The 12,507-nt window shown below is 41.9% G+C and overlaps 1 protein-coding gene across 1 annotated transcript in view; it reads right to left on the reverse strand.

The window, feature by feature from the left end:
- Positions 1-12,507, reverse strand: part of ZNF236 (zinc finger protein 236) — a 103,171-nt gene that overhangs the window by 49,420 nt on the left and 41,244 nt on the right. Inside the window, exon 10 of the mRNA XM_069467863.1 lies at positions 324-596. Coding sequence (XP_069323964.1) covers positions 324-596 — 273 coding nt within the window. The remainder of the gene's footprint in view (positions 1-323; positions 597-12,507) is intronic.

Below are 12,507 nucleotides of genomic sequence, written 5' to 3' on the forward strand. Positions count from 1 at the left end.
GACCCCTGGGCCCACCCGTGCACGCCCTCCCTGCTGCAGCTGACACCTGCAAGTCTGCAGCCCGCATAGCTGCGTCTCCTCATCAGACAGGCTCGCTGACTCTAATGCCCAAGTCTGGTCCCCACAAGGCGCCTCTCTGCACCCTTTGCAATATACGTTCATAAAGGTCACCTATTTAATGCCTCCCCACATTACCTTGTTAGCCAGGAAGGTCAGGGTCACATTTTGGTCCTCCACCCAGATACCTCCTGCCTGGCCCGCAAAGGGTAACCCAAGGGAAGCGCACCTCGAGCCCCGCCCCCCCCACCCTGTGCCCAGCGCACCTGTGTGCAGGCGGATGTGCACCTTGAGGCTGCCCGACGTGGAGAAGCTCTTCATGCAGTACTGGCACTTGAACGCCTTGATGCCCGTGTGCGTCTTGATGTGCGCCGTCAGCGTGCTCTTGACCGCGAAGGCGCGGAAACACTGCGGGCACTTGAAGGGCTTCTCGTGCGTGTGGATGCGGATGTGGCGCACCAGGTCGCTGGGCTTGCGGAACTCCTTGGTGCAGTAGGGGCACACGTGCCAGCGCACGCCGTTCTCCTCCCGGACTGAGCCTGCGCGACAGGAGAGGCACTCGTGCGCGCCCGGGGCGAGCCCACGGAGCGACCACGGCACAGCTGGCATCCCCGCCACGAGAATCCACCAGGACCATGACCTAACCTTGCACAAGACCCTAACGGTCCGGCCTCCGAGATGAGAGCCCCAGCTGAAAAGGGACCACCACCGTACTACCGAGCGCACCGCTGGCTCCGGGTGAGGATAAAAGCAGCTGTGATCAAATGGCTCCATGCTGAACTCAACATGAAGAGAAGGAATGAGGTTCGAAGAGGTATTTATGGAGCCTATCTGATACCACAAAAAATACCACCAATGCAAGTAATTTTAGGCAATGGTAAGTTCATACGCTATAAAAGGGGATTTGTAAATAGTGAAGACAAATAGCATATATGAATTCATGATCAAATACAAAAGATTCTGTCTTTTGTAACTCTAGATATTATTCAACATTGAATCAAATTAAAAATATTCCTGACAGAAGAGAAATTACTAATGAAATTCATGGCGATATACTAAGTGCAGCAGTCCTCCCTCCCCTGCGGCACACACGCTCCAAGGCCCCCCACCCCCACCCCAGGACGCCTGGAACCATGCGCAGTACTGAGCCCTGTATGTTTTCTCCTCTGATAACCAAGACCCACTAAGTGACTAAGGTGTGGCATATAGATAGAGCAAAGACGGGCTGGACAAGGGCGTGATTCGCCTCCTGGGCTGGTGGAGCAAGATAGCTACAGACTGAAGCCCATGCAATTTAAAACTTATGAATTATTTCTGAAATTTTCCATTTAACATATTCAGACCTCAGTTGACCTCAGGTAACTAAAACTTCAAAAAGTGAAACTGCAAATAAGGGGAAAACTACTGTAAAATGATTTCTAAAATATAAAAATTTTCAAGTAAAATTCAACAGAATCACTTTATTTTTAAAATTTTTGATTAGATTTATGTCTGAAATTAAATGGACATCTATAGTAATTAAAAAGATAATTCAGGTACAGAATGCACATGAAATCAAAGGTTTTGGCCATGGTAATGAAATTCATCAGAAAATTTTAACTGAAATTTACTTAACTGTGTCTGTACAGACAGTTTTCTTAGGAGAAAACGAAAATCTTGTTTCCTTTTCTCTGTTATCAGTAAATACAAGGAATTCTCCATATGTGCAAGTGAATCTGTAAAAGGAGATGATGCATTTTCCCTAATATAGTATTCTTTAGGAGAGTAATTTCACATAGAAAAAGGAGTTGGGTTTAAAAAACGAAAAAGAAAATTAACATTTTTTAAAAACAGTGGCAGAATAGAAACAAGGACAAAGAAAGGAACAGACAGGAACCACAGGAATTTTAAAAAGTAGGAAATAAGGGAAATGGTTTTTAAAATGAAAGACATGGTGATATTGCTTAAAGAAGTCTAAAACTTAAGACTGCTTAAAACTAAGAGGCAAAAATTAATTCAGAAACATGCATAATTACCTAAAGGTCTTATCATGACAAATTAGAAATGTAAGGTATAGAAAGGTGGCCACTTAGGTTGGTTCTTTGCAATTCTGATATGTGCTGCCATAAACATGAGAGTGCATGTATCTTTTTGATATAATGACTTCTTTTCCTTTGAGTAGATACTCAGTGGTGTGGTTACTGGATCGAATGGTAGGTCTACTTTTAGTTCTTTGAGGAAGCTCCATGTTGTTTACCATGGAGGTTGTACTAGTTTATATTCCCACCAACAGTGTATAAGCATTCCATTTTCACGTCAGTTCCAACATCCACTGTTTTTAGTCTTTTTTAATAATGGCCATTCTGACAGAGGTAAAGTGGTATCTATTGTGGTTTTAATTTGCATTTCCCTGACAATTAGTGATGTTGAGCATTTTTTTAATGTTTGTTGGCCATTTGTCTATCTTCTTTTAGAAAAGAATCTGTTCATCTTTTTTGCCCACTTTTTGAAAGAGTTATTTGTTTTTTCTTTGCTGATTTGTTTGAGTCCCTTATAGAATCTAAGTATTAGTCCTTTGTCAGATGTATAGTTTGTGAATTATTTTCTCCCATTCTGTAGGTTGTCTATTTACTCTGTTGATTATTTCTTTTGCTGTGCAGAAACTTTTTAGTTTAAGTCCCATGTATTTGTTTTGGGGGTCTTAGTCATAAATTCTTTGGTTAGGCCAATGTCCAGAAGAGTTTTTCCTATGTTTTCTTCTAGAATTTTTATGGTGTCAGGTCTTTAATCCAAGATGCCCAAGTTTTAATACATGAAAATCAACACCCTTCCTATCTATTAATAAAAATAATACCCAGAAGAAAAATTTACAAGGTGAAGATTTATATGATCAGAAGAGAAACCAGAGTATAGAAAATTTTAAAATACTACTGAAATATTAATATTTTTTAAAAAGTAAAAAAAAGATGAATTAATGAAAATGCATACCTATTCTTTGGCACAAAGACTAAAAGTTATAAAGATGTCAAGTCCCCCTGGTTTACTTTATCACTTATATACAAATACCAAGAAGACTGATTTTTAGAACCAAAGTTTTTGGGACTTTAGTATAAGATTCTAAAGTACATCTGAAAACATAAATATGTGAAAATAGTCATTCACCTTAAAAAAAAAAAAAAAAGAGTATCAAGAGAGGACTAAGCTTCCTATTATTAAAGTACACCAGAAAGCTAAAACTTTGGTACCAGAACACATGAATAAAAAGAAAGACTAGTGGAGTGGAACAGAATCCAGAAAAGACCCATATAGATGTGGGAGTGTGAGGTGTAATAAAGGTGGCATCACATGTCAGCGGGGAGAATATGACTTATTTAATAAATGGTGTTTGGACAGCTGGGTGGCCACCTGAAAAAGATAAAACTGAATCAAAGATCTAGTTTAAAACATGAAATTATAAAAGCGATCGATAAAAGAAGTTATGCTTCCATAGTGTCAATGTTGAAGTCTAAATATTACACAAGCCCAAAAGTCATAAAACATTGACAAACTTCACTATATCAAAACAAAACATTTCTTCCCGGTTAAAAAAAGTTTTATTTATATATTTTTTTCTTTTGCCTGCTGCTCCATGGGTTGGAAGGTTGTTCTTTTTTTTTTTTTTTTTTTTAACTCAAAAAGGCAAACAAATTAGAAAAGAATGTACAGTTGACCCTTGAATAACTTGGGGCTTAGAGGTGCCAACCCCCATGCAGTTGAAAATCTGCTTATAACTTCTGACTCCTCAAAAACATAACTAGTAATAGCCTAACTGCTGACCAGAAGCCTCGACCAATAACAGTCGATTAGTATTACATATATTTTGTATGTCATACGTATTATGTACTGTATTCTTACAGTAAAGTAAGCCAGAGTAAAGAAAATGTCATTAAGAAAATCATAAGGAAAAGAAAATATATTTACTATTCATTAAGTGGAAGTGGATCATCATGTAGGTCCCCATCCTTGTCGTCTTCCCATTGAGGAGGCTGAGGATGAGGAGGAAGAGGAGGCATTGGTCTTGCTGTATCAGGAAGGGAGTGGGGGAAGAAAATCCAAGTATAACACCATGCAGTTCAAACCTGTGTTGTTCAAGGGTCAACTGTATGCCACAAATATAGCTCACAAAATACTATCATCTTTAATGTATCATGGCCACTAAAAACCAAGAATTAGTCTAATGGAAAAATATAGCTACTCTTTAACATGAAAAATTCTCGACCTTACTCCTTATAAGAGAAATGCAAATTAAAACTGCCAACAAGTTAGCATTCTCTGACCTATCAGATGAGTAAAAAAGATCCCTAAATTTTGAAGACAATATCTTGTAAACGCTGTGAGGAAACAGACACTTTAATACTTTGCTGTTAGAAGTGTAAATCCACACAACTCAATGAAAGGAAATCGTAAATATTTATCAAAATTTTAAAGGTATGTATAAGTTTTTCTTTCTTGTTACCAAGAAGAACATTACTTACACAAATAATGAAATCTTAATAATGTCTGTAGACTGGACAATAGCATTGGGTCAATTTTAATGTCCTGATATTGATTATATTATTATGATTATATAAGAAAATGTCCTTGATTTGAGGAAATACACACTGAAGTATTCAGCATTAAAGGAGCATTATATCTGCAAGTCACTCTCAGAAGATTCAGGGGAAAAAAATAAGTAAAAAGAAAAAGCAGGCCGGGCGCGGTGGCTCACGCCTGTAATCCTAGCACTCTGGGAGGCCGAGGTGGGCGGATCCTTTGAGCTCAGGAGTTCGAGACCAGCCTGAGCAAGAGCGAGACCCCATCTCTACTAAAAATAGAAAGAAATTATATGGACAGCTAAAAATATATATAGAAAAAATTAGCCGGGCATGGTGGTGCATGCCTGTAGTCCCAGCTACTCGGGAGGCTGAGACAGGAGGATCGCTTGAGCTCAGGAGTTTGAGGTTGCTGTGAGCTAGGCTGACGCCACGGCACTCACTCTAGCCTGGGCAACAGAGTGAGACTCTGTCGCAAAAAAAAAAAAAAAAAAAGCAAATACAGCAAAATGACAACATTTGGGGGAATCTGAATAAAAGGTATGTATTGTTCTTGAAACATCTCTGTTAAGACTGAAATTATTTTAAAATAAATTTATAGAATTTACTCTTTGAAAGCTTTGCCACTTCTAGAAATGTGCCCACAGATAAATTTACAGGTGTGAAATGACAGCCCCACATAGACACCCCCCGCAGCATCACTCGCATCAGCAGAAGGTGGCACATCACCCAGATGTCCACTTGTTTAATCAACAGCAGACTGGTCAAACTAGGACACACCCCCAAAATGGAACAGTGTTCAGGCATTTTGAAAAATAAGATATGAGGTGGAAAGAAATAACCTGAAAACTAATATACACATTCTATTCTATTTTTAGCAGGATGCCACCCATCTGCCTGGAAAACAACACAGATGCCCGTGCTTGTTTAGAAGACACAGAAGACGCTGGTGACATGGTTCGCTGGGGTCTGGGGGAGTTAAGTATGCAGATGACCAGTGGACCTTTTACTTTTCACTGTATACCATTCTGTATCTTTTAATTGTGTGGCATGAGCAAGTTTCACCTGTTTAAAAAATATTTTTAAAACATATGTAATTCATGGAGCATTTATATGTCAGGAGCTCTGCTACACACTTTGCACGATCTTCTCCTTTCATTCTCTTCCATTTTTTCTACCACTAGCCTCATTTCGCAGATGGAATGGCTGAAATCCTAGAGGTTAACTGACTTGCTCAGGGCCAGATGGCCCGGGGAAAAGCCAGGGTTCACGGTAAGGTCCACAGGATCCTGCCCAAGTGCAGTTTTTGCCTTGGAGAGGTCTGTTCTCCCAGCTTTACTTCAAGAAAAGCATTACTGTACGCCGGGTACCATGCTGGGCATCAAAGGGTATCAAACGAGTCAAGCCCTTGCCCTTGAAAGCACCGCCGTCCAGAAGAGAAGCAGGCCCGGCTGGACAACCAGGCACGTGGAGCGTCAGAGCTGCCCAGACAGGTGTGAAGACAATGCTGATGCCTTCCACGGGAGAAGAGTGCTCAGAAACTTCTGCAAAAATAAGGTGGCCCTCTAAGCTGAGCTCTGGAGGTAGGTATTTGCCAAGATGGACATGGTCTCAGGTACATTTACAGACAAAAGAAGAAGTAAAAGCCAGGTATGAAGGTGAGTTCCAAAAACTTAAAAGTTGAATATAGCTGAGGTATGGGCTGTCTAGTGGAATCGCAAGAGTCAGAGCTGGAGATCCGGGCAGGGCTGGATGACAGAGAGCCCCACATGCCGTGGAAGGCTCTTGGCAGGAGAAGAAAGAGTCCAGATGTGTTCTTTTCACTCTCCAGTCGGCTCCCAGACAAGAGGAGGCAGCAGGGGACACGGCCCGGCATCAGCTGCACCACAGTGGAGGAAAAGGGTGGCAAGGACGAGGGCCGCTCCCTGCTGACCGGCCCTGGGCAGTGTGGGTGGAGAGGCAGGATGCAGTGACCAGAAAGACGTCTGGGGATCCTTCTTGTGAGATCAGAGGGCGCCTACTGTAATCAGAAGCTCCAGGTATAGCAGCTGGAAGGGATGTCCAGGCTCTTCTGGGGCAAAATCCAAATGCTGGTTCCGACAAAGGACCCTGGCCTGATAGGTGTGTACAGAAGTTCTACCCCAGATGACGCACAGTAAGGGCCATATCAAGTCTTTCTGCTTTTGAGTACTAGAACATCAAGTTAAATATAAATATCCAGAACTGTTGTTCAGTAACTCATTTTGGAGATGCTCATGTCTTGGCTTCAAGCTCAGATGCTGACTCCCTGGCCAGAGAAGATCCCTGTATGAAACACAGCTGCCCAAGTCATCTTCTTGCTTTTGGTTACAGAGTATCTCACTGAATGGCCCAAGTTTTTGCTTTGTATTGTGTGTGTGTTGGGTGTGGGGGGGGGCCACACATTCTCTTAGAAATGGACCTAAATCCAAGGGGGGTAGATTTGCACCTGCTGGCGGCCATTGATTCAGAGCTGCTGGATCATGATGTAGTGTGGACAGCGGAGCTGGCTTTTAGGAATATCCTAATGAAAGATGCCACGAGGGAACAGTGCATCCCAAACCTGGGGGAATCATGGTACCAAATCTCACAAAAGGACCAGTGTATTCACTCAGAAGTGACATGTCAGTGCCGTGGAGTCATTAGGGCTTCATATGTAAGTCTCATACATAAATTAATCCCTTGTCACCAACCACAGTTTGTAGATATGTTCTAGGTCATAAGTCTGCAGAAGTTTTACAGGAAGAAGCATGTGGCTGGTTGTCTGAAATGGCAAATAAAGGAATAGACCCTGGTGATAAAACGAAACTAGGAGAACCTTTGTGCCAAGTACTACAGTTTGCTGGTTTTCCAGCATTGACCAGGAGATGCTGGTGACCTCCCGGCCAGATTTTCCTAGCTAGTCACTGAGAGTTAGCTGGACTAAATTATTCAAGAAAGGAGAGATCAAAAATGCTCAGAGGCAGCATGAGTCACCGAAACAAAAGTGGTACTGATGCCGCAGTGGCTGGCTCACGACACTGACGACATCTCCTCTAACATTACTGGATTTTGCTATGATAATCTTTACATTTTGAAACAGCTTAGTGTTCTCAGATCAGCAAAAAGCTGATGGAGAGGCAATCATGTTGGCTCTGACTGATGATGAAGACTGTATCTTTGAAAATGAAGACGATGAGGCCATGTCTGTAGAATACAGAAAACAACTGAAGTTACAGTCAGACAGTCTTGCTCAAGTTTCACCAGTTACTGCTGGCTTCTGCTCTCACTTGTATTTTTACACTGCAGCACTGGCAGACCGCACGGTTGTGGAAGCTCACGTAGCAGTAAGAGTGCCGTCTGTGTCTATACAGAAGCCCTGCCAGTATCCCACGGAGCTGCCTCTCGGGTGGTGGTTCAATAGCTAGGGTTTTGCAGGATACTGTTTGGACTTTGGTAATGTCAGGAGTTAGCTCCTATTAGCACAACTCTGTGACACTGAAGTTCTTCAAAACAGTTGTCAGTTATGAAAAGGTTTCTATGGTTGAACCTCAGTGCACCATGTGGGTACGAACGGCTTTCTTAGAGCACAGAGGCCTGCAACACTCCCACGGGAAGCATGCAGAACTGCATACCTGCTGTCTAGGTTTGTCAGATCTCTCAAGAAAAAAACAGATCCATGCTGCTTGCATGCTGACTCAAATTGTTCTACGCAAAAGCGCTGTTAAAAGATACAGCAGGCCGGGCGCGGTGGCTCACGCCTGTAATCCTAGCACTCTGGGAGGCCGAGGTGGGCGGATCCTTTGAGCTCAGGAGTTCGAGACCAGCCTGAGCAAGAGCGAGACCCCATCTCTACTAAAAATAGAAAGAAATTATATGGACAGCTAAAAATATATATAGAAAAAATTAGCCGGGCATGGTGGTGCATGCCTGTAGTCCCAGCTACTCGGGAGGCTGAGACAGAAGGATCGCTTGAGCTCAGGAGTTTGAGGTTGCTGTGAGCTAGGCTGACGCCACGGCACTCACTCTAGCCTGGGCAACAGAGTGAGACTCTGTCTCAAAAAAAAAAAAAAAAAAAAAGATACAGCAGAGTTACGCTAGCACCTTAATTTTTTTTAAATTTGAAATAAGTCCTTTATAAAGACCATAGCAATGGAAAACAGTGTACTTATTTTCAATGCTGAAAATAAATATTTAAAAAGTTTCGTCTTCTTTTATGTATGCAGACACAAGTACAGATGGAATACAACCAAAAAAAGGGACAGGTGCATCTGTACTGAACACATACAGGTATTTTTTTCTTGCCATTATTCCCTAAACAATACAGTATAACAACTGTTTACACAGCATTTACATCATATTAGGTATCATAAGTAACCTAGATGATTTAAAGCTGTGGTTCCCAACATTTTTGGCACCAGGGACCGGTTTCATGGAAAACAATTTTTCCATAGACTGGAGGGGGGCGAAGGGGAGGAATGGTTTCGGGATGATTCAAACGCATTACATTTATTGTGCAGTCAAACCTCTCTGCTAACGATAATCTGTATTTGCAGCCGCTCCCCAGCACTAGCATCACAGCCTCAGCTCCACCTCAGGTCACCAGGCATCAGATTCTCATAAGGAGCGCTCATCCTAGATCCCCCGAATGTGCTGTTTACAGTAGGGTTCATGCTCTTGTGAGAATCTAATGCCCCCGCTGATCTGACAGGAGGTGGAGCTTATGCAGGGATGCGAGCAATGGAGAGCAGCTGTAAATACTACAAAGTTTCGCTCACCTGCCTGCCGCTCACCTCCTGGTGTGCAGCCAGGTTACTAACAGGCCACTGACCGGTATCAGTCGGTGGCCCAGGGGTTGGGGACAGCAGATTTAAAGTATACGAGAGGATGTATGTAGGTTATATGCAAATACTACACTATTTTACATCTAGGACTTGAGCATCCATGGATTTTGGTATCCTGGAAGGTCCCGGGACTAATCCTCCACAGATACCTAGGGATGACTGTATTTCAAAGATGTCAATGTTCCTAACTAAAGACCAAGATAATCCTGAAGAGACTGAAAAATAAGATCTATCGTATGTATTTCAAGAGTTCCCTCCATTTCAAAATAATGGAGATGGTGTGGTGTGGACAGTAACACACAGGAACAGAACTGGAACAGAACTGAGAGTCCAGAGCTAGACATACACCTGGATGCAAACGAGATCTGCAACAAAATTAGCATCACACATCACAGGAGAAAAAAGACAGTTTTCAGTAAATGGTGCCGGACAACTAGTCACCACAAAGAAAAAAATCAGATTTCAATCCTACCTCTAATCATAAACAAAAATAGAGTCTAGGTGAGCTAATGAATTAAATGTGAAAGGCAAATCTTTAACACTTTTGTAAGAACATATGGGGGAATTCAACATGGGTAAGGAGAGATTTCCTAAAACACAAAATGCACAAACTTAACGTCATTAAAAGTAAAAAATCTCTATTCATCTGTTCATCAAAATATGCCTTAAAGAGAGTAAAAGAAGTTCAAACTGGAGAAAATATTTGAAACACATATAAACAATAAAGAATATCTAGACTATATAAAGAACTCCAACAAATCAATAAGAAAAAGATAACCTAACAGAAAAAGAAACAGAGATCTATGTGGAAAGACAGTAAATGACTTTTCAGGTTCTTTCTAAAACTTAAACCCAGGAACAGACGACGGTAAAATGTGACTCTTGTGACCTGTGCAACAATGTGTGTGTGTACATGACTACAGCCAAACACACCCTCATCCACATGTAGGATTTGCATAAAATGGTAGCAATGTATTGGCAAAACAATACTACAAAATTTGGGTTTTAATAGGGAAAAAAACATAAAATGAAATTGTTAAAATGATCCTACATGAGTAGCATGTTGTCCTATCTCATCTGAATCTAACTCAATACTCCATTTGCTTCACACAGTTCTGTTAACACTTGGTTCTCCTCCATCAACTCAGCAATGCTTTTACTTTCATAATGTGGCCCAGTGACTTATCTCTAAACTCAGGGCACTTCTTTCACCGAGCAGACACCTGACGTTCTGACTCTGTAATCTGTAAACTGTGTTATGTTGCTATGCACTGCCTCTTCACCCGCATCCTACACTCCTAGTAGTTATCCTTTTTAACACTTGCATATTTATAGTGTTATGTTATATTCAGTAGATAATGGGTAACCAGCTCAAAACCAGGTTACCATTTTAAAAAATTAAGGAAGGTCTCAAGGAAAGATAAAACTCACACTGAATTATAAATGACATCATTCAGAACAGAACCTAAAGAAAATCTCATGGACTCTGAATATCTTACTATCAGAGGAATTTTACACAAATAAGCTAAATCATGAAATTTTTGAACTAAATGCAACCATGTCCAAATGAGTAAGAAATTTTAAAAGTGTTTCTTAAGTACATTCAGATAAAAAGTGTGAAATAATACAGAATAACAAGTAATTTGTATGAACTATGAATATAGAATTCTTTATTTCTACCACATAGGCTCCCCTGAAAGAGAAAGAAAAGCAGTAATAAAAACGATCTCCTGAATTATTCAAAGTATATGTAAAAATCCAAGCAAGGATCCCACTTAATCTAAAATTACTAGAATTGCATACGCTTGCTCAGCACTCTATGTATGTATGTAATTACTCAAGTATTTCAGAAATTCGTTCACATAATCATCTTTACAAACTGCACGCAGAGCACTCCGAGTCAGAGCACTGCACGGGAAGGTTCCTTCAGTTCCATCCTGGATTCCCTAGCCAGCGCTCGGTGCAGAGGAGAAAGCTGAGAAAGCTGTTTCCAGCCCCTGAACGTCTGGCAGGGGCATGGGGCAAAGCTTACCTTCCCAGTCTAAGGGGCGCTTGCTATTTGGGATTTTCAGGAAGGGAAGTCGGACACCACTCCTCACCCAGCAGCTTGCAGCCATGTGAGAGTAGCTTTCACTTAGCACAATAACTAGAGACAATAGCCCACAGACTCATAGGAGAGCGTTCCCACAGGCAGTAGATGTGCATCAGTTTAACAGGAACACACAGACACCTGCAACCGGTAAGGCAATTGGAAATGCTGGGGGATGAATGCTTAGGTTCCAGCATCCTATCTTGCACCTGGGGCGAATAGGGCCAGATGAAGGGGAAGAGTACGACTACAGTGTCCTGTGGGTGGAGAAACAAGGACTTCACAATCACACCGTAAATGAGAAAATTCAGTCTAGGAAAGAAGTGCTAACAGAGATGGCAATGTTATTCCATGCTTTGCAGCAAGAAAGCATTTATTGCCCAAGACACCTGGAAGAGGTTTTTATAGGAACAGTTTTGCCCCAAAGACAGGAATCTATCTTTTCCAAGAAAGATTTAGTAAATGTCTGCTCCTGTGCAAAGGGCCATACTGAGCTCTGTGGGATGTTCAAAAATGAACAGGATGTAATCCTGCCCAGAGACAGCTGATTAGCTAGAAGCATCATTAGATTGCATCTGTATAACAATTAACATGAATGAATGTAAGAATCCTAAAAACCCAGTGCCGTGGGAGGTGGGAAGAGGAAAAGCACCCCTCAGAGGCAGCAGTTAAGCTGGCCTTGAATGATGCTGAGATTTGGCAGAGAATAGAGGGAAGGTGAGGAAGAAGACATTCTTGATGCAGAAAGCCTGCAGAAAAGCATGATGTTCTGAAAACATGGGAATGTCCACAAACAGCAGTAATCCAACCTGACTAAGATGTAAGTCTGTACCCAGAAGAGCAGTGGCAGGGAGGGCTGGAAATGCAGGTTGGACAGGTCACGGAGGACAGGCAGCCACGAGGTGGCCATGGGCACCTCACAGCAAAGGGCCAGGAGTGTGAGGGAGCTGGGCTGCAGCAGCACCTGCTC

This window comes from Eulemur rufifrons, chromosome 5 (assembly GCF_041146395.1).
Source record: "Eulemur rufifrons isolate Redbay chromosome 5, OSU_ERuf_1, whole genome shotgun sequence".
NCBI classification, from domain to species: Eukaryota; Metazoa; Chordata; class Mammalia; order Primates; family Lemuridae; genus Eulemur; species Eulemur rufifrons.